General features: G+C 37.0%; 1 protein-coding gene across 1 annotated transcript in view; it reads left to right on the top strand.

Annotated features, from left to right (window-relative positions):
* LOC150084411 (uncharacterized) overlaps positions 1 to 23,552 on the top strand; it is a 646,726-nt gene that overhangs the window by 543,633 nt on the left and 79,541 nt on the right. Inside the window, exon 15 of the mRNA XM_090376219.1 lies at positions 4,255 to 4,427. Within this exon, the coding sequence (XP_090232345.1) occupies positions 4,255 to 4,427 (173 nt within the window). The remainder of the gene's footprint in view (positions 1 to 4,254; positions 4,428 to 23,552) is intronic.

Genomic DNA, 23,552 nt, shown 5'->3' with positions numbered 1-23,552 from the left:
CCTAAAAGCCAAATAATAATAACAACAACAACAGCACAGGTATCCCCTAGTCTTTTTCATTCTCCACCTCCCTGAGTGTAGTACCACACAGTTGGTACATTTCTCTTGGGTTACTGCTACCTATATGCAGGACTTTGCATTTGTCAATGTTAAACTTCAGTTGCCACTACTCAGCCCATCTGTCTAACTTTTCTAGATCCTGTTCCAGTAGCTTACTGTCTTTACTGTCATTAACAACACTGCCAACTTTTGTATCACTTGCAAACATGGACATTAAGTCTGAAATACCTTCATTGATATCATTGATAAATACACAAAACAACGAGCTCAGCACCAAACCCTGGGGGACTCTACTAGTAGCATTAGTCCATGTAGAGCAGCGTCCATTTATTACCACTCTCTGCTGTCTCCCACTCAACCATTCCTTTATCCATTGCAGCAACTTGCCCTTAAAGCCATACCACTCCAATTTGTATAGCAGTCTTCCATGTGTAACAGCATCAAAAGCTTTCTTGAAATCCAAGTATATGATATGGATGCAAAAAAAATAAAATTATTTTTTGCATCCAGTTCCTTTGTGACCACATCATAGTATCCAATCAGATGGTCAGACAAGACTTCCCCTTAATAAACCCATGCTGTGTCTGAACTATTACTGCAGTCTTGTTTAGGTGATCCTGTATCACCTCTTTAACCAGTGATTCCATTATTTTCCCTGGAACAGAAGTTAAATTAAACAAGTGTATAATTATTTGTGCCACCCTTTGCATCCCCTTTGTGAATTGAGTTACCGGTATCACCGGTAACTGTTTCACTAATTTTTGGGAGACTCTTCTGAGGGCCAGCAACAAAAATGCAACTGAGAATGATGTGGAACAGTGACTCCAAAATGATGAATGTGATCCGGACTATCAATTTTTTTCTGAGGTAGAGATTGCTGAAAATGTTCTTCATGGAGAACAAGAGGATGATGATGACAAAGACGAAGAATCAGTTGCATCTCATCTTAAATTGTCTGTTATAAGACAACATATGGATGACATCATACATTATATTGAATCATCATCAGACCCTGGTGTGCTTCCTTATTATGAACATTTTAGAGAATTTCGATCTACAGTAATAAGGAAGCAGCACCAAGGTGTAAGGCAACCGAAGCTTGATGATTTCAAGTTCAGAACCCTCTACCAGCACAAAATTAACACCTCTCCCTCTATATAATAGTTGTTTCTGACTCTGAAAATTGTGATATTTTCAATTAAGTTAATATTGAATATTATATATCTTTTTTAACGTTTTTTATTGAATGGAGTTTAAGAATTTTAAAGTATATTTTCCCTCTAAAATCGATTTAAATGAAAAAACTAATGTTCACATTGAAAATAACTTTGTGTAAGCTTTAAGGGAAAAAAAAGTGATGGAAACACTCCATTGTATAGTTTTTGATGTGTTTAATTAAAATAAAGTTTGGTTCCTGACGTAAATTTATTTTTATATTTTTAACAGATGTTTTAGTGGCGTGTATAAATTATTCAATATACATTATAATAATATTTTATTCATACTTATACATTATAATACATCCTGTACATTGTAAGTTGGTTATTAATATATGCTTTTAAAATACATTCGATTTAACGGACTTTCGGGAGTAGTGGACACCCCTTCCCCCCAATTAGTTCATTAAATTGAGGGCCTACACTATATACATGAGGAGATCCTCATTGGAACTTGCTGTGCCACATGGCACTAAGGCTACAAAACTAGGAGGCATTACTTTTCAGTCCATCATTGTATGTATCTTGCCAGACAGTTTCCACCACTACTACTGCTACAGAAGTTAAGTACTCTTGTTTTACATTTAATTATTATATTAAATGACTTCTTTGTGGTTATTATTGCTAATGTAAAACAATTCTTGTCTTCATTATTATTTATTTATCTGTTTGACAAAATATACATGGTGTGCATGTCCAAAGGTTGAATTATGTGAGAAGTTTTGTGCTTTTTTTTTTTTTTTTAAGATTATTGATTGAAATTCCCTCTATCTTCCTAAATATAGATGTAGTTTTACTCAAGTTGTTTCTGAAGTGATATTTTGCCATGTGCCACTTTTTCCCAACTTTTAGCACCTCTTACATGACCTTCCTGTTTTTTCATTGAGTTCAACAATTGAATTCTAGTTCGTCTGTTCCTAGAGTAAAGTGGCAGTGTTAGTCTGATACATTTCTTGAAATGGATTAAACTAACAAATGGTACTATTTGTTTATCCCATTTCCTAGAAGTAGCAAAAAATAAAATGCTGTGGATTAAAAAAATATTGTCCATGCTGTTCTATTTCAAGTAAATGCACCAGTTATGTTCTTCTCTAAATCATTTTATAAATAAATCATAGTTTTGTCCTTAGGAGTAATATTTTAGATATTTCCCAGGATAATTAAAAAATGCATGATGAATCTGGAAAGGGTCTCTTTTAGAGCTTCAATTGATGATAAATAATAATCTAGTTTTTCACTGTTTCTTTCTATACAAAATCCAACATTTTTGATATGAAAAATTCTTGAGGGGCACCTACATACTAAGCAAATCTGTTCAGTCATGAAAAATGGCAAGTCAAGAAGTCCATGTCAGAGAGCTCTGTGGTGGAGTATTCCATTCTCATTGTTTGGCCGATCGAGTGACAAAGAGTGGGGAAGTCCAAGGAAGAGATCAGTGAGGAGGACTTTGCAGAGGATTCATGTGACATATGGAAAGAGAATTAGTTTAACAAATATGAGAAGAGACCACACTACTTGGATCATGTTACTCTGTCATGCTTTGTCATAGATTGCACATGCAACACTAATGGGATCTGCAAGAAACCACAGTATAACGCATAATACACTATTGAAACTATGACATGGCTTATGATCTCAATGAGTACAAGTGACAAGATGGTAACACTGCAAGATCAGGTACCTTAATTGATGCTGTTTTCCAGTTGTCGCTAGATACGTTGCAATCACAAGTATATGCCTCTTACTTATCGTAAATCATTAGTTATTATAAATCCATTGTGTCTTGGCTTCCAGCTGAAATTATGGATATTGGTGAATGATCAATAAAATATTTGCAATACAAAAGCTCTTTTATTTCATAATCAATATATACAAATCAAAACACCTAAAAGAAATGCGAAGGATGTTTCACATAAAACCATCTACCGCACGTGCTTACCACATGTGCCACTTTTTTAAATTCTCTTGTTGAATTTGAATGTTTTGAATTAAGAAATATTGATGAATACATATCGAGTCTGTAGACTTCTGCTGGCAGTATACTAAACTGAATACTAAGTGAAAAAATGTGCACATGGATAATTTTGTTCAATTTTGCACTCATTAATAGTTCATTGATTTTATCAAGTTGAAAATGGAACATATAAACATATATGTTTATATGTATGCATGCATAACCTTGAATTTTTGTTTGCTTAACTATTTTATCAACTCTAAAATAGTTGTCTAATGGTTTCATGTTTATATTCTATGATGGTAATGTTTCAGCAGAATTAATAGAAATTGCTACATATTTCTGCTTCCATATAATATATAAGCAAAATTATATGCACATGCGCCATTTTGAAATTTTACACTCTTAACCATTTTCTGCACTGAAAAATGGAAGAAATTGTTAGTTTCACATTTATATTTTGTGGCTATAACGCATTTTTTTGCTTTCAGCAGAAGATTTTAATGTTTTAAAAACAGTGTGTGAAGCATGCACAGTATTCTTCAAATATTAATTTTCTTATTAAAAATTAAGATACGATAAGTATAAAAATCAATTAAGAAAAGATACTTTAAGTAGAATTCAAAAAAATTCAAAGCCTTTTTCGATAAGTAAAAAAACAATGTTGGTCACCTGTCAGATGCAGCACAACCTCTCTTGCAACGAACTGGGGCACGACCACTGCCAGGTTAAAGGTTTTATAAACTTATCAATTAGTCACTTCCATTTGAAAATGGAAGTGATTAATAGTTTCATATTTTTCATATTTCATAAAAAAACATTTTTTAAATTTAAACTTTTCATATAAAAATTACAAATAATAAGTATTACAATCCATTAATTACCAAAAGAAGTAGCAGTAATTAATTTTATAGATTATATTTTTGTGTATAGAATTCAAAATTAATTCATTTTGAGTCTATACATAAATATTTGGATTCATTTTTCTCTTTCCTTCTTTTTAATGTGTTTGTTTACTATTAGTAAAGCAAATTCCAGTTGGGCTTCTCATGTTTCTATAAATGGAACAGGGTGGATGAAGTTAAAGAAAGATAATATTACATCTTCAACTGCAGTTGTTTTCTGGATGGAGAAAGTAACTCGTGCTGAATCTTGTAAGAGTGAAATTGCAGCAACTGTAAAGTGCCATAAACATAGTATGTATGACTTGAATATTCAATTAGAATAGCTATAACTCAGCATGTGTATATATGCATATATGCTTATTGGCCACTTTATTACATACACTTATCCTTTGACAAAATGGAGCACTCCTTCAGTTAACAGCTTCCTTGTTCATACCATTTGATATAAAGGAGGTGGGGAGATATATAGAGATATTCTATGCACTCAATTTAGTGCCAGATGGGCAAGATGAAAAATATATGACTTTGAATGTAGCATGTTAGTTAGTACCAGATATGCCAGTATAAATATCTCAGAAAGAGTTGTAGTTTTCACATATGACCGTGTCTTAGGCATATCAAGATTTGATCAAATAACCAAATAATACTAGCCAACAGTGATTCTGTGATCAGAAACAGCTCATTGATCCAATATATTTGCCATAAGTGGATGACAACACTTGCGCAGGTAACAGAAAAGCTACACAGTCAAATAATAGCTCAGTACAACAGTGACAATCAAGGGAGCATTTCAGAACATACAGATTGCTGTAACTCGTCATGCATGGGTATTCTGGTTAACGACCAAACTGAATTCAACTCCTGTCAGAAAAAAACAAGAAGGTACAATTGTAGTGGACTCAGGAACACTAGTGTTGGAGGATTAGAAAAACATTGCCTGGTCTGACAATTCTTAGTTCCTGCTGCTTCATTCTGATAAAAGGACCATATCCTGTATCAGATGTCAGCAAGTTAGTGTGGTAGTGGCCGTGTAATGGTATGTATAGGATTTTTTGTGGCACACATAGAGCATCATGATTACCAGTGGAGGAAGATTTGAATGCCACAGGTTATCTGGAAATTATTTCCAGGTGTATCCCTTCATAGTTGCAGTGTATCCATCTACAAATGGATTCTTCCAACGGGATGATATAGCACATTACAAGGCCAGAATTGTACAAAAACTCCATTCCAGAACTATGAGTATGAATTCAGCTTAACATAGTGGCTTTCCTAATCTCTATCCAATTGAGCAACTGTGGGGGATGAGTTGGAACAAGCTCTTAGGAGTAGAAATCATTATCTATCCAATTTGTAACAATTATGGGAAGCAATTGAATGAGCATGGATCTACATCGTTGGGAATGCTTTTGCCAATTCAGTGAGCCTTATTCTTATTCCACCATGAATTGAATCTGTTCTGAGGGCTAAAAGGGGACCTACTTGATATCAGGTAAATGTACTTAATAAAGTGGCCGCCTAGTGTATATGTTATGTACTTACAGATGCAAAACGTTTTACTGCATAAATGAAATAGTATAAACTATTTTTATTGTTAATTTGACCACACAAATTTTCCAGTGCTCAAACTGTAAATTTTCCAGCAGTCAAACTAAAAATTTTGGCAACTAGAAAGTGTGATTACTTAAATGTATTTCTGAATAAGAAGTGCAACATTAGAAGATATTAATCCTGTAACAGGTGCATCGTCTAAGAAAATGTAAGGCTGTTTTTCAGGAGGAAAAAATTATGAGAAGAATTGTTCAAATCAATAGGTAAAATTTATTTATTTTATCTTAGAGAACTTTTCTTTTTGCCCATTCATTCTATTAATTGGTCCACTTCTTTAATCTTTACTGCTCATAGTTTATTATAAATTTTTTGTGTCTGGTGATGAAGGAATTTTGTAATTTCTCCCATAAATAATGTAAAAAGCTGGGGGAGAAGGAATTTTTAGATTCCGCTTTCGTGATTTGGAAAATTAAAATTCCATTTTAAGTAATAAGCATTTAAAGCATTTAAACAGCAGCTTTTTAAATGTAGAGATAAAGTATTTAAGTGTTCCTTATTAGATATTTAAGCAATCCAAATCTTTGATATTAGATAGCAAAGCAATCCATAACCAGATTATGGTGTACCCATAATCTGCTTATATTCCAGATTATGGGTACACCTCCAGAGGAGTGGCTCCTTTTGTTTGAATCCATCCGGAATTACTAGCTAAAAATAGTCTATTAAAAACCCACACTTCTTTTGCTTGAATCCATCCCCAATTTGGCCATCCCCGCAACACGGTGACAAGGTGTACCCATAATCTGGAGTTCAGCCCCAAATAGTTTAAATGAAGTTAATAATGATTTTTTTTGCTATGGCAAATAAAAATGAAATGATGCGATCTGCAAAATCGATAATGGAACAAATTTTCAAAGAATAGTGTACTTCAATAGAAGAGTCTGAAAGAGAAAATAATATGAACAAAGAAATGGAAAATTCGCAACCCTGGGAATTATCAGTGGATCTAAAAACACAGTTAGCGGGAGATATATCCATTTCAACAGCAAAAGCAGAACCAATGTTTGCTGATGCTATCGAGGCAGTGTTAGGTGGGTCAGAAAACTGCTAGATTCGGGAGATACAAGGATTACTAGATTAACAGTAGCCACTGGCAGAGGTGAAAGTGATTCTTGCATTGCTTCTATTGGAATGAACAGCAGCAGCTTGGAAAATAAGATGCAGGATATTTCAGAGACTGCTGGGATTCATTGGGGTACAAGTAAACACATGGGTTGTGTTAGGGTAGCTAAGAAAAAGAACAGGTGCATGTATACTTGCATGTACACCAATGCTAGGAGTTTGGTAAATAAATTTGATGAATTTGAGGTATTGCTCAAAGCATCAAAGGCGGATATAGTTGGGATATCAGAGATGTGGTGTCACACAGATATAAGTAATGCAGAACTGGAATTTGGGAAGTACAACATCTACAGAAAGGATAGACAGGATAGGAAGGGAGGAGAGGTTATGCTATTAGTTAAGACACACATAAAATCCAAGGAAGTGAAGCCAGTCGACATCGCTGGACAGTGCAGTGTCGAGTCAGTTTGGTGTGACATAAGCATTGGGAGATCAAAATTGAGATTAGGCGTGTGCTATAGGCCTAATGACTCTGATGAGTATAATAAGAAACTATACAGGGAAATAGAGTGGGCCAGTAAATCAGAGAGTCTTATAATGGGCGATTTTAATTTCCTAGATATTGACTGGAATTTGTGGGTTGGTCACTCACACACTAGCAAGGATTTTGTGGATTTATTGGATGATTGATTTCTACATCAGCATGTTTGGGAGGCAACTAGAGGGAGTAATACTCTTCATCTGATTATCAGTAGTGATTCTTCATGCATTAAGAATTTACAGATAAAGGAACCACTAGGTGGCAGTGATCACAGTGTGCTGAAGTGGGATTTACTCAAGGAGGTAACTACCATCAGGGGTAAAGGGAAGGGTTATTGCTTTCGTAAAGGCGACTACGATGGTCTGAGACAGTATTTAAATTCTATACAGTGGGACCAACTGATGATGTTACCAACAGCAAACTCAAAATGGGAAGCATTCAAAGCACTTATCTTGGAAGCTACTAGGCTTTACATACCAACTAAGAAATATTGTTCAAGGTACAGGCCTAAATGGATGTCAGATGAACTAATGAGACATATGGCAGAGAAGAAAAATGCATGGGATACATATAAATTAACATGTGACACAGAAGCCTATGATAGATATAAGTTGATCTGTAACCAAGTTACAAAGGAGCTTAGGCAGGCGAAGGCAGATTACAAGAAATCTTTGGCAAGGGATGCAAAGAAAAACAGCAAAGAGTTCTTTACTTATGTAAACTCTAGAAGTAAGGGGATGAATCAGATTGGTCCACTTGATATTGATGGTTCAACTGTTGATGATCCTGCTCAGGTAGCTAACAAACTAAATCAATATTTTGCAGCTACATTCACACATGAGGAGTTATTAAGGAAGGGGAATGCCATAGATGAAGTAAACACTGGCAGTGAGCTAGATGATCTTGTAATAATTGAGAGTAAAGTGGAGGAGAAATTGTTGAAGATAAATACAAGAAAGGCACCTGGGGTGGATGGGATCTATCCAGTTATATTAAAGGAGGCAGCAAAGGAAGTAAGTAATCCATTAGAAATAATTATGAGAGCTTCCTTGGACTCAGGGGAGGTACCCACAGACTGGAGATGTGCGACTGTAACCCCAATTCACAAAGGAGGATCAAAGGCTGACACAAGTAATTATAGACCTGTGAGTTTAACTTCTGTTCCAGGAAAATTAATGGAAGCACTGGTTAAAGAAGCACTGCAGGATCATCTTGACAAGAATTCATTTATAACTCAGACACACCATGGTTTTGTTAAGGGAAGGTCTTGCCCGACCAATTTGATTGGATATTATGATGTAGTCACAAAAGAATTGGATACAGGGAATAACTTTGATATTATATATTTGGATCTTCAAAAGGATTTTGATACTGTTGCACATGGAAGACTGCTGCACAAATTGGAGCAGTGTGGCATTGGTGGCAAATTGTTGCTATGGATAAAGGGATGGTTGAGTGGCAGAAGATAGAGAGTGGTAATTAATGGACACTGCTCATCGTGGACTAATGTTATTAGTGGAGTCCGTCAGAGTTCAGTGTTGGGTCCATTGTTGTTTTCTGTATTTATAATCAAGGTATATCAAGCTTAATGTCCAAGTTTGCAGACGATACAAAAGGTTGGCAGGGTTGTTAAGGACGCTACTGACGCTATGCTGCTGCAACAGGATCTGGAAAGGTTGAGCAGATGTGCTGAGAGGTGGCAAATGAAGTTTAACATTGACAAATGTAAAGTACTACATATGGGAAACAGCAACCCCAGAGCAACATATCAACTCTGTGGTACTACACTGACAGTGGTAGAGAATGAAAAGGACCTGGGGGTAATTGTGCAGGCAGATATGAAGTTCTATGAGCAGTGCAGATGGGCTGCAAGAGTAGCTCATGGTGTCTTATCAATGATATACAGGAATTTTTCTAGCAGGGATAGGGAGGTGATTATTCCCTTGTATAAGGCAATGGTCAGGCCACACCTTGAGTACTGTATACAGGTCTGGAGGCCTCATTTCGAGAAGGATGTAGAGCTGCTGGAACGAGTACAGAGAAGGGCAACAAGGTTAGTGAATGGAACGAAGGGTTGCTCTTACGAGGAAAGGCTTAAGTTTTGCAAATTATAGTGTCTGGAGACTAGGCACCGGCGAGGTGATCTGATAGAGGTGTACAAAGCCTTGAATGGTTTGAGCATGCTCAGTGCTGATGGGATACTGCCTCTTGCTCAGAATAATCACCTGAGAGGGCATAAATTCAAATCAAGGAAAGACAGATGTAGGATAGATGTGCGGAAAGTTGCCTTTAGCCAGCAGGTAGTTGGTTGGTGGAACAGACTTCCATCCCTTGTTGTGGAAGTTGATAGCCTAAATAAATTTAAGGCTCAGCTGGACAGGTATTTCGAACGAACGGAGGGGTGAAGTGGAAGGATTTTTTTTTTTTTTTTTGGCTGATGCTGCATAAGCTTGCTTTCTTGCATCATATGCCTCTACTAATGCTAATGCAATCCCATCAAATAAGGTATTTTCATCATTAAGAAGTGAGATGAATTTATATGAAGCGATATGTACACTGACACAAAATCTAAAAATTTTATTAGATGCACTTCTAACAGTTAAATCTACTTCAACCTAAAATGAAAGAAATTTTTTCTACTTCAGGCTTATTTTGTAACTAAGCAAACATCCAGGGTTTCCAACCAAGCATTTAATGCACTGTTTTTTAAAATTTCATTTTAACAATAATTGTATTAAATGCTAATATTATTTTCCTTATTATTTGTTTTGTTTCAATATTAATGTTTACTTAGGATATCTTTTATGCTAATCTCAAACTTAGTGTTTTCGAATAAATGTATAGAATAATGTTGCCTATTCTGTATCAATGTAATAAAATTTTCTGTTTACATTCATCAAACCATGAGTCTCATTTTTTAATATCTAATTCTCCTTAAATTTTAGATTTTAATTATACACCACAATGTACAGTTCATTATTATAGTGTGTATGACTAGAATAAGGACAAAAATCTTATCAAAAAGATAGCAAATATTTAATCAATGAAATAAAATTTTTGGGAATTCTTGGGAACAGCAATTTTCTGTTCTTTTTTCCGAAGATTAAAAAACATGAGGAATTTAGAAGCCGCACTGTTCATCATTGTGGTTTTGTGTTATCTAGAACTTTTGTTTTATAAATTAGTCTCTTTGAATCATAAACAGCTGCAAAAAAAATGTTAAAGAAAAAATTGATACAGGAGGCCAACAACTTTTTTTTTTTAATAAGTAATAACGACTTTCTCCCCATTTTTATCATATCAATAGTTGAGCATAAAGGTTAGGGAATAATAAAAGTTATTCTGGTCCCTAACCTTTATGCTTATTGACTGTAAGACACATGCCACATGTCTGATGCCACTTGTCTCATACCATAGTGTGTTTACATTTATGTTATTATGTTATTATTTATGTTATTTCTTCAGTTGATGTCAGTTTGTAGAGTGGCATGGTGTAATATCAATAGTAATTATGTCATTGCATAAAGCAAAGCAGTGTACTTTCAGTGTGAGATAATATTTGAGTTTCCCAAACCACTTACTTGAAATGTGTAATACAATGCACAATGAGAGCCACACGCAGTATCACAGAGTGCAGACTGAAAAATAGCAGGTAGATCTCAGTGAGAAATGTTTTTCTGTAATAAGTAGAAATCAAAAAAAAAGTAGTGATATGTGGACAAAGGTTTCTACAAGTATTTTGACTACAGTGACACCCTTTTTATTTTACATATTTTCCATTGTAAAAGTGTATATGATTACAGCCATAATTTAAGTATTTCATTTAGTTGGGAATATAAATATTTTTATACATAAGATTGTTCCTTATAATTTTGAAATATTATGCTTTATTTTATTTGCATTCATTTATTTTTCAAATCTATCATATAGTTCTCTCTCTCTAGAATATAATAAAGGAAGCACAAAAAGAGGCATTCATTAAAGCAACCTAATTATCTCTTAGATGGTGTCATACTTGAAAGGCATTTATTTAATGTCTTCATGATACACTTCATAGTGAGAACCCTGCATTTCACAAAACTCAAACAAATAAACAGCATGTGTATGGCAAGTGGCTCTCTTAAATGAATAAAGCTGAATTGTGATTGTAGTGTCCCACAGTAGCTAACATATTAAGTGGAAGTGGTCAAGGAGGTTCATATGGATGACCATGCTGACAAAGCAATATGTGCTTCCCAACCACTCCATCTGAATGAATAAGTAGCATAGAGGTAAATCCCTTATTGTCAGCTGAAATGGGAGAGCACGAATGTATGAACTACATCTTGTCTAGAGAGGAACATCTTCAAGAAATCCCAACAAAATATCTTCCAAAAAATCAACACTTAACACCTTCAATCACTGTGGACTGACTAATTGATCACCAACAATACTGCACCAGATGTTAATAGATAATTGCTCTTTCTGTACCCTATTACGCAATGCAGATTTTCTTCTGCCCACTTGTGAAATTTGCATACGTTGATCATTCTATTCCATACAAAGCTAGCTTCATCAGTAAGCAGTATCCGAGTCTAAGAACAAGGATCTTGAGTATGATGACAAAGGCACCATTGACAGAACTGTTGTTATTGAACATAATGCAAGAAGTCAATGATTGTACTTGTGCATATGAAAGAGAACACAGTTGCTGTTACTAAAGAATGTACTAAACAGATGTGTGGAAAATCTCTGGACTAGTACCAATTAGTTGGACACTTACAGATAATACTGTCTACAGAGGAATTGCATTTCAGTGTGCATGCAATACAGATTTCAAAGATATAGTGCAACTCATTTATAATGAGATTGTGGCTACTGAAAGAAAATAAAAAAATAAATGATTGGACCTGATGTATTTTAAGAGCAAAATTTCCTACTTGTAATGATCATGGTAATTATGAGCTTTACAGGTATAATAAGCAAGTTTTTGATGAAGCATAGCAAAAAGCAATTATGCCATTTTTTTTACCCACGAAGTTGAACAGCTTATAGGTATGCCAGTAGGATTTATTTGATGTTTCTCTTCTGTATAGTGCTATACCTAGTTAAATATACACTGAAAACAGATTATGAAATGCTGTTTTCAAAAAGCATGTTTATATGTAGTAAACAGAATTTATTGATAGCATTTATGCCTATAATTTTTCACCTTTCGCTGCAGCAGGCAGTTATCATTCAGTATTGAGTGACCACGTCAGAGAGGAGCCTGTGCTGTACTTACTAATTATTTAATTCTTGATGATACTGATGCAGAAACAATACATATTCACACACAGACACTTTTAAAACATATTGGGGTAGTAATAAACAGCAGCAGAAGATAATATACTATAGCATTTTATGCTCACGATCTCAGCAGGTTATCATCTGATATGGAGTGACTGTGAGAAGAGTACAGTACAAAATGCAGCTGCAACTTGAAGTTCTGCATGTCACAAAGTGAAAATTAAGTTTGGCCTTTTCTAATGAATTTTGATTTGCAGGCCCTTTCCTAATGAATTTTGATTTGCAAACCCTTTCCTAATGAATTTTGATTTGCAGACAATATAGAGAAGTAACCAGTGTTTGTTGTTTGTTTGTTATTTGGTTTTTAGGAGCATTAGCAACTAAGGCCATATTGCTCCAGGATATGCGGTGGTCATTCCCTGACCTTTCTGCATCCTCCGTATTTGGTAGTCACAGGCTCGAACCCCAGTCTAATCAAGAAGTGTGTGCTATGCACTGCTGCTCCTGCCCACCCGGCTATGGAGGTGCCCTGTAACCAGTGAGATTTGACTGTAAAGTTATGAGGCATACAGCTATCAAAATTATTCCTGATGAAAATTTCATTTCATTTTATAATATTTGAAGGTGAAAGTGCCTTTATTTTATGTTATATAATCTGTTATGGTTTGCAAAATTCAGTTTCATTTTGATACAAACCTTAAAATGGCAGGCATGAAATGAAAAATTCTCACAGTTGGGGAGAAAGTAGACATTATTCATTACTTTATAGGGTGGGGCAGGTAATGCTGTCATTTGCAAAAAGATTAAAACTTGACTTTACTGTTTTTAACTGAAAACATAAATGTGTAGTAAAAAGTTGTATAGCCATAATAAAAATGACATGGAGGATTTTGTGTGTTTTCACAGGATGCGCAAATAGATTTAAGAGGAGAAATCTTATTGTTTACAATAAAATAAGTGGCGTTGCCAATGATATAAGAAAAGGAAATGATTGATAAGCTCTAGTCAATATCTGGAAAGTTAAAATCCTCTATTATAAGACATTCTGATTTGCTATCCCATTCTGTTTGTCTGTTTAATAGTTCATTATAGTCATTATAGGTCATTTGGTCTGTAACATACTCTTATTCTCTATTTTGTTTTCCCAGTGCTTATGTCACACCACTACATTGGCCACCCACTTACCATTACATTGGCTACCCACTTTAACTGGGTAAAAAAGGTAAAGTGCAGCCATTATCAACCCACTGCAGGATGGAAGCCTTCTCAACAATTCATGCTGAGGGAAATGGACCATAATCTGCCACGCTGGTCCAGTGCGGGTTGGCAGATCGACCGTATTCAGCAGTCAGAGGCTTGAACCCCAGTCTACTCAAAGAGCGTGTGCTACTGCACTCGTGCTCCTGACCACTCGGCTACGGAGGCCTCACCTCCTTATATTTTTGTTGCTTCTTAATCAAGAGACTTTTTCCAGCAGGGACAAGGAGGTGATTATCCCATGGTATAAGGCAGTGGTAAAACTGCATTTTAGCACTGAATACTGGTATAGAAGCATCAATATAAAGTGATGTGAGCCTGTTGGAATCGGTGCTGAGAAGAGCAACCAGATTGGAAACTAAGCACCTGCAAGAACGTCTAATTGAAGTATTTAAAGCTTTAAGAAGACTGAGTAAACTAAATGCTGAGGGAATCTTTCTCTTTCTGAACACACTCAAGGGGACATACACTTAAATTTACGAAGGATGTCTGCAGGATAGATGTCCAAAAATTTGGTTTCAGGTACAGCATAATTGATTGTTGGAATGAACTACCACTGTTTGTTGTGGAGATGGGTATTTTGAATAAATATAAGGAAGAATTAGCAAATTATTATGGGGAATGGATAGATGAGACAGGTAGCTTTTTTGTTTGTTCGTTTTTGTTTTTTGGCTGATGCTGTATATAAGCTTGCTTCCTTGCATCATTTGCTAATACTAATAACTCTTCTCCCTGTCTGTCTGTTCATCCTTTTTTGTACTCACCATATTGAGATTCTGCATCCCCTTGTTATTATGTTTCCACTATTAGCATTAGCATTAGTAGAGGCATATGATGCAAGAAAGGAAGCTTATGCAGCATCAGCCAAAAAAAAAAAAAAAAACCACTTCCATTTCACCCCTCCATTTGTTCGAAATACCTGTCCTTAGTAGCTAAGCCTTAAATTTATTTAGGCTATCAACTTCCACAACAATGGATGGAAGTCTGTTCCACCAACCAACTATCCGCTGGCTAAAGGCAAATTTCCGCACATCTATCCTACATCTGTCTTTCCTCAATTTGAATTTATGCCCTCTCAAGTGATTATTCTGAACAAGAGGAAGAATCCCATCGGCATTGAGCATGCTCAAACCATTCAAGGCTTTATACACCTTGCCGGTGCCAAGTCTCCAGATACTGTAATTTGCAAAATTTAAGCCTTTCTTCATAAGAGCAACCCTTTGTTCCATTCACTAATCTTGTTGCCCTTCTCTGTACTCGTTCCAGCAGCTCTACATCCTTCTTGGAATGAAGCCTCCAGACCTGTATACAGTACTCAAGGTGTGGCCTGACCATTGCCTTATACAATGGAATAATCACATCCTTATCCTTGCTAGAAAAATTCCTGTATATCATTGACAAGACACCATGAGCCACTCTTGCAAGCCGTCTGCACTGCTCAGAGAACTTCATATCTGCCTTCACAATTACCCCCCAGGTCCTTTTCATTCTATACCACTGTCAGTGTAGTACCACACAGTTGATACGTTGCTCTGGGGTTGCTGTTTCCCATATGTAGTACTTTACATTTGTTAATGTTAAACTTAATTTGCCACCTCTCAGCCCATCTGCTCAACCTTTCCAGATCCTGTTGCAGCAGCATAGCATCAGTAGTGTCCGTAACAACCCTGCCAACCTTTGTATCGTCTGCAAACTTGGACATTAAGCTTGATATACCATCATCAATATCGTTTATATATACAGAAAACAATAATGAACCCAACACTGAACCCTGAGGGACTCCACTAATAACATTAGTCCACGATGAGCAGTGTCCATTGATTACCACTCTCTGTCTTCTCCCCCTCAACCACCCCTTTATCCATAGCAGCAATTTGCCTCCAATGCCACACTGCTCTAATTTGTGCAGCAGTCTTCCATGTGCAACAGTATCAAAAGCCTTTCTAAGATCCAAGTATATAATATCAAAGTTATTCCCTGCATCCAGTTCTTTTGTGACTGCATCATAGTATCCAATCAAATTGGTCAGGCAAGACTTTCCCTTAACATAACCATGCTGTGTCCGAGCTATCACTGAAGTCTTGTCTAGATGATCCTGCAGTGCTTCTTTAACCAGTGCCTCCATTAATTTTCCTGGAACAGAAGTTAAACTCACAGATCTGTAATTACTTGTGTCAGCCTTTGATCCTCCTTTGTGAATTGGGGTCACATTTGCACATCTCCAGTCTATGGGTACCTCCCCTGAGTCCAAAGAAGCTCTCATAATTATGGCTAAGGGTTTGCTTACTTCCTTTGCTGCCTCCTGTAATATAACTGGATAGATCCCATCCGCCCCTGGTGCCTTTTTTATGTTTATCCTCAACAATTTCTCCTCCACTTTCCTCTCAGTTATTACAAAATCGTCATCCATCTCACTGCCAGAGTTTATTTCACCTCTGCCATTCCCCTTCCTGAATAACTCCTCGTGTGAATGTAGATGCAAAATACTCCTTCAGTCTTTTAGCCACCTGAGCAGGATCCTCAACTGTTGAACCATCAATATCCAGTGGACCAATCTGATTCATCCCTTTCCTTCTAGAGTTTACATAAGTAAAGAACTCTGTGCTGTTTTTCTTTACATTCTTTGCCAAGGATTTGTCATAATATGCCTTTGCCTGCCTAATCTTTACAGACCAGCTTATATCTTATTATAGGCTTCCATGTCACCCATTAATTTATATGTATCCCATGCATATTTCTTCTCTGCCATATGTCTCATTAGTTCACCTGACATCCATTTAGGTCTAAACCTTGAACAATATTACTTAGTTGGAATGTAAAGCCTAGTAGCTTCCAAGATAAGTTCTTTGGATGCTTCCTATTTTGAATTTGCTGTTGGTAACATCATCAGTTGGTCCCACTGTATAGAATTTAAATACTGTCTCAGACCATCATAGTCGCCTTTACGAAAGCAATAACCCTTCCCTTCCCTTTACCCCTAATGGTAGTTACCTCTTTGAGTAAATCCCACTTCACCACACTGTGATCACTGCCACCTAGTGGTTCCTTTATCTGTAAATTCTTAATGCATGAAGAATCACTACTGATAATCAGATGAAGAGTATTACTCCCTCTAGTTGCCTCCCGAACATGCTGATGTAGAAAACAATCATCCAATAAATCCGCAAAAGCCTTGCTAGTGTGTGAGTGACCAACCCACAAATTCCAGTCAATATCTGGGAAATTAAAATCTCCCGTTATAAGACTCTCTGATTTACTGGCCTACTCTATTTCTCTGTACAGTGTCTTATTATACTCATCAGAGTCATTAGGCCTATAGCACACTCCCACTGTCAATTTTGATCTGCCAATGCTTATGTCACACCAAACTGACTCAACACTGCACTGTCCAGCGATGTGGACTGGTGTCACTTCCTTGGATATTATGTGTTTCTTAACTAATAGCATAACCCCTCCTCTCTTCCTATCCTGTCTGTCCTTTCTGTAGACATTGTACTCCCCAAATTCCAGTTCAGCATTCCTTATATCTGTGTGACACAAAGTCTCTGGTATCCCAACAATATCTGCCTTTGATGTTTTGAGCAATACCTCAAATTCATCAAATTTATTTACCAAACTCCTAGCATTGGTGTACACGCAAGTATACATGCACCTGTTCCTATTCTTAGCTACCCCTAACACAAACCACAACTCAGCTGCCCATGCATTGATGTGGGCAGCTGAGAGCTTAATGGGCCCCTCAATTTAGATCCTTCGAGGGTATCCACCCTGTCCTTCAAGCTCTCATATAGGCCCATAACAACACTGAGTTGTCGCCTGATTTCTTTACACTCCTTACATCGGGCACACACAAAGACATCCCCCATGGCACTATCTCTGCAATGTCACTATTTAATGGCTTTTTCAATACTTTAGAATCATAAAATTTATTTACTATACTATTAGCATTAGTGTACAAGCATGTATCTGTTTTTGCTGTTAGCAACCCTAATACAGAGCTAATATATTTGCTTTTCCCATGAGGACCTGCAGCATATTTATTAACTCCTTGTTTTCCAGGTGTGCCCCAATAGAAGCAGTGGAAGAAAACATAAAATTATTTATGTGAAGAGCATAATCATGTCAACTATTAATCACATGTGAATTTACAGTAGAGCGTGCTGCTTCTTGAGATGCATTTTAATTTAAAAAATCGAACTTTGCTATAACTTGTGCCCACAGTCCTTAAGAGTTGTAGCAGCTCTACTTTCCCATACCTGATCTGTTTTTCAAGTTCAATAACAGAAGCCTCTGATTAACTGTGTTTAGAATTTCATGAATTTTGATCTATACCTAACAATAACGACCTTGTGATACCCTGATCTTGGGACTGAATTAGTGATATGCTGCTAGGTGGCAAAAAATCACATGACAGTTGCTCTTCATTACAAATTTTGCTTCAGAATAAGCACACAGTAAAACTGTGTTCAACTTATTCTACCATTTTACTGTTAGGAATACTGAATTACAATGTGCTCAAGCATTGGGTACAAAGTGGTTCTCAAACCATTCAAGAAAGATTTTTAAGGTTACTCACCTCATTTGTTGTCATGATATGAGATATGATTGATATAGTAGTTACACTTTTAAAAGCTCTAGGTCTTAGGAGTTTACCAATCACAATTTTTCATTTTCCACTATCTTGGCAGATACTTCAATGAATAAGGCAGCAATCCCCTTGTGAGCTCAGTGCTTCTCACTACACATATTATGCAGAGTAATTCCATTATCCTTCTTAAAATATTTGTGGCCAAATCTTACTGTAAGCCATTGCATAATCAAGATTAACTCATAATGAAAAAATTTTGTCTGCTAATGGTCATCTCTCATGTGGCACAGCCTAAACCAAGTCATTAATGTTTCATCTAATTCAATACTTTATTGGCCCAGTCATATTTTTACATTTTGTCATTCCTTTCTTTGCTTAAAAATAATTTAAGCAACTTCATTCTGTCTTTAATTATATCATGTGCAGTTGATGAAATTTGCACAGCTTTGACCTGCTACTTGCTTTCCTCTTAGGCAGCATATTTTAGATATAATCATATCATGCTTATTATGTGAAAACCTCCTGTTAAAATGTTACTGTTTTAAAAGTTAACCTCCAAGTAATGTACACAAATGAACAGTTGTGGTTCCCTCCACGTTTTTTTTTTTTTTGGTCAAATACAAATGCAGATCAATATTGTTTACAAAAACAATAACCACAACCTGAAAGTTGTTTACACCATTTAGCAAATGTGTTATGTTGAACTAACACTTTATAAGAAGATGGGATCAAGAAACATTTGACTTATCCATCGGCAAATATTAGTGACTCTAAATATTGCTCCCAGATAGTATTAAATATTCTCATGACCTTCTAACAAACTTCAACATAAATTAATTATAGCAACAAACACAAGTATTTTAATTTGAAAATAACTGTACTTTATGTTATTCTGTACTCACTTCAGTGTAGTTATGTGCTACTTTTTTTAGCTTTATGGCAGTGATATCTCCATCTCATACAACCTGCTTTTACACAACACTTAGGTGAATCGCCAATTTGAGAACCATATTGCTGATTCTCTGGTGGTCTTCCAGATTCATCCATTTTCCTAAACATAGCTAGAAAATGCATGTTGTCAGATAATTGATTTACTGGATTCATAAGGTTCAACTGTATATATATTAGAAACTTACAATAACTTAAGCCACCTCTGTAGCCAGGTGGGCAGGAGCAGCAGTGCATAGCACATGCTTCTTGATTAGACTGGGGTTCGAGCCCGTGATCACCAAATATGGAGGATGCGGAAAGGTCGGGGAATGACCACCGCATATCCCCAGAGCAATATGGCCTTAGTTGCTAATGCTATTAAAAACCAAAATAACAAACAATAACTTAATGTTCGGCAGTCAGATTGACTGTTGCCATATTTGGTGTTAAGCAGAAAATATATGACTTTAAATAAAAGTGAAGGATAATATCAAAATAGTAAAAATGAAAATTTAGTTTCCACGAGGTGTTAAAATTTGGATATGCATGTACAAGGATGATTTAAAGTTGACCTAAGTTTTCATTTTTTACAGAATTGCATAATACCAGAATCACTCAACTCATTACTCTTTTTCAAATATTGTCCCTCTACCAATGACTCATTTTGCCATCGCTATTGCAAGACACTAATCTCAGCAGTAAAGAAAAAAAGCAGGATGACTGCATAGCCAATCTCCCAACCCAGATTTCTGTCCTTTTAAGCTCATCTTCATTCTCCCAAATAAGTGATAACCGCTTGGTGCTAAATCCATATGGGCGCCTCCGTAGCCAGGTGGGAAGGAGCAGCAGTGCGTAGCACATGCTTCTTGATTAGACCGGGGTTCGAGCCCGTCACCACCAAATACGGAGTATGCGGAAAGGTCAAGGAATGACCACCGCATATCCCGGAGCAATATGGCCTTAGTTGCTAATGCTCCTAAAAACCAAATAACAAACAAACAAACAAACAAGCTAAATCCATGCTGTAAGGAAGATATTCATCATTTTTCATTTGCATCACGTGACACAGAGGCAACCCCCAAGGCAGAATGCGCTGGACCCGAAGGAACTAGTAGTTGTTGGTGACTCTATTGTCAGGGAAACGGGGAACATGCTTTGTAAAAAGGATAGGTGGAACAGGACCAGGGTATGTCTGCCAGGGGCAAAGGTTGATGACGTTGTAGAGCGAATATCATCTTTTAAGGGCACAAAAGGTGATATAGTTGTACACATTGGCACTAATGATATTAAGAGTAGGAGACCGGCAGAATTACTTAACAAGTACAGGTCACTGTTGAACAAAAGCCGAGAATTAGGGTTGAATTTGAAAGTGTCTGCAATTCTGCCCAGACACGATAGGAGGGAGTATATGATGAGAGCCTTGTTGATCAATTCGGCCCTGGAAAGATTGTGCAAGGCTCAAGGGGTAGAATTTTTTTCAGCCTGGACTGTACTTGTTAACAGAAGAGATTGCTTCTACAGGGATGGGATACACTTAAATAGAAAGGGTGCAAGAATATTTGCTGATGCTATCGAGGCAGTGTTAGGTGCGTCGGAAAACTGCTAGCTTGGGGGACAAAGACCAATAGATTGACAAAGACCAATAGATTGACAATAGCCACTGGCAGAGGTGAAAGAGATTCTTGCACTGCTTCTATTAGAATGAGCAGAAGCCTGAAAAAAAAAGATGCATGATATTTCAGAGACTGCTGGGAGCAATTGCGGTACAAGTAAACACATGGGTTGTGTTAGGGTAGCTAAGAATAGAAACAGGTGCAGGTATACTTGCGTTAAATTTGAGTGATCTATCCAGTTAAATTTGATGAATTTGAGGTATTGCTCAAAACATCAAAGGCAGATATTGTTGGGATATCAGAGACGTGGTGTCACACAGATATAAGGGATGCAGAACTGGAATTTGGGGAGTACAACGTCTACAGAAAGGATAGACAGGACAGGAAGGGGAGAGGGGTTATGCTATTAGTTAAGAAACACATAAAAACCAAGGAAGTGATGCCAGTCGACATCGCTGGACAGTGCAGTGTTGAGTAAGTTTGGTGTGACATAAGCATTGGGAGATCAAAATTGAGAGTGGGAGTGTGCTATAGGCCTAATGACTCTGATGAGTATAATAAGACCCTGTACAGGGAAATAGAGTAGGCCAGTAAATCAGAGAGTCTTATAATGGGAGATTTTAATTTCCCAGATATTGACTGGAATTTGGGGGCTGGTCACTCACACACTAGCAAGGCTTTTGCGGATTTATTGGATGATTGTTTTCTACATCAGCATGTTCGGGAGGCAACTAGAGGGAGTAATACTCTTGATTTGATTATCAGCAGTGATTCTTCATGCATTAAGAATCTGCAGATAAATGAACCACTAGGTGGCAGTGATCACAGTGTGCTGAAGTGGGATTTAATCAAAGAGGTAACTACCATTAGGGGTAAAAGGAAGGGTTATTGCTTCCGTAAAGGCGACTACGATGGACTGAGACAGTATTTAAATTCTATACAGTGGGACCAACTGATGATGTTACCAACAGCAAATTCAAAATGGGAAGCATTCAAAGAACTTATCTTGGAAGCTACTAGGCTTTACATACCAACTAAGAAATATTGTTCAAGGTTAAGGCCAAAATGGATGTGAGATGAACTAATGAGGCATATGGCAGAGAAGAAAAATGCATGGGATACTTACAAATTAACACATGACACAGAAACCTATGATAGATACAAGTTGATATGCAACCAAGTTACAAAGGAGGTTAGGCAGGCGAAGGCAGATTACGAGAAATCTTTGGCAAGGGATGCAAAGAAAAACAGCAAAGAGTTCTTTACTTATGTAAACTCTAGAAGGAAGGGGATGAATCAGATTGGTCCACTTGATATCGATGGGTCAACTGTTGATGATCCTGCTCAGGTAGCTAACAAACTGAATGAATATTTTGCATCGACATTCACACATGAGGAGTTATTCAGCGAGGGGAATGCCAGAGGTGTATTCAACTCTAGCAGTAAGCTACAGAATCTTGAAATAACTGGGAGTAAAGTGGAGGAGAAACTGTTGAAGATAAACACAAGAAAGGCACCCGGGGTGGGTGGGATCTATCCAGCTATATTAAAGGAGGCAGCAAAGGAAGTAAGCAAACCCTTAGCCATAATTATGAGAGCTTCCTTGGACTCAGGGGAGGTACCCATAGACTGGAGATGTGCAAATGTGACCCCAATTCACAAAGGAGGATCAAAGGCTGACACAAGTAATTATAGACCTGTGAGCTTAACTTCTGTTCCAGGAAAATTAATGGAGGCACTGGTTAAAGAAGCACTGCAGGATCATTAAACAAGACTTCAGTTATAGCTCGGACACAGCATGGTTTTGTTAAGGGGAAGTCTTGCCTGACCAATTTGATTGGATACTATGATGCAGTCACAAAAGAACTGGATGCAGGGAATAGCTTTGATATTATATACTTGGATCTTAGAAAGGCTTTTGATACTGTTGCACATGGAAGACTGCTACACAAATTGGAGCAGTGTGACATTGGAGCCAAATTGCTGCTATGGATAAAGGGGTGGTTGAGGGGGAGAAGACAGTACAGGCCTCCAGACCTGTATACAGACCTAGAGTACTGTATACAGGTCTGGAGGCCTCATTTGAAGAAGGATGTAGAGCTGCTGGAACGAGTACAGAGAAGGGCAACAAGATTAGTGAATGGAACAAAGGGGTGCTCTTACGAAGAAAGGCTTAAGTTTTGCAAATTACAGTGTCTGGAGACTAGGCACCAGCGAGGTGATCTGATAGAGGTGTATAAAGCCTTGAATGGTTTGAGCATGCTCAATGCTGAAGGGATTCTTTCTCTTGCTCAGAATAATCACCTGAGAGGGCATAAATTCAAATTGAGGAAAGACAGATGTAGGATAGACGTGCTGAAATTTGCGTTTAGCCAGCGGGTGGTTGGTTGGTGGAACAGACTTCCATCCCTTGTAGTGGAGGTTGATAGCCTAAATACGTTTAAGGCTCAGCTGGACAGGTATTTTGAACGAACAGAGGGGTGAAGTGGAAGTGGGTTTTTTTTTTTTTTTTTGGCTGATGCTGGATAAGCTTGCTTTCTTGCATC

Source organism: Mastigoproctus giganteus, chromosome 6 (assembly GCF_048544385.1).
Source record: "Mastigoproctus giganteus isolate SK-2022 chromosome 6, ASM4854438v1, whole genome shotgun sequence".
Lineage (NCBI taxonomy): Eukaryota > Metazoa > Arthropoda > Arachnida > Uropygi > Thelyphonidae > Mastigoproctus > Mastigoproctus giganteus.
Note: the sequence above shows the minus strand (reverse complement) of the source record. Positions and strands in the feature narration are given on the sequence as shown.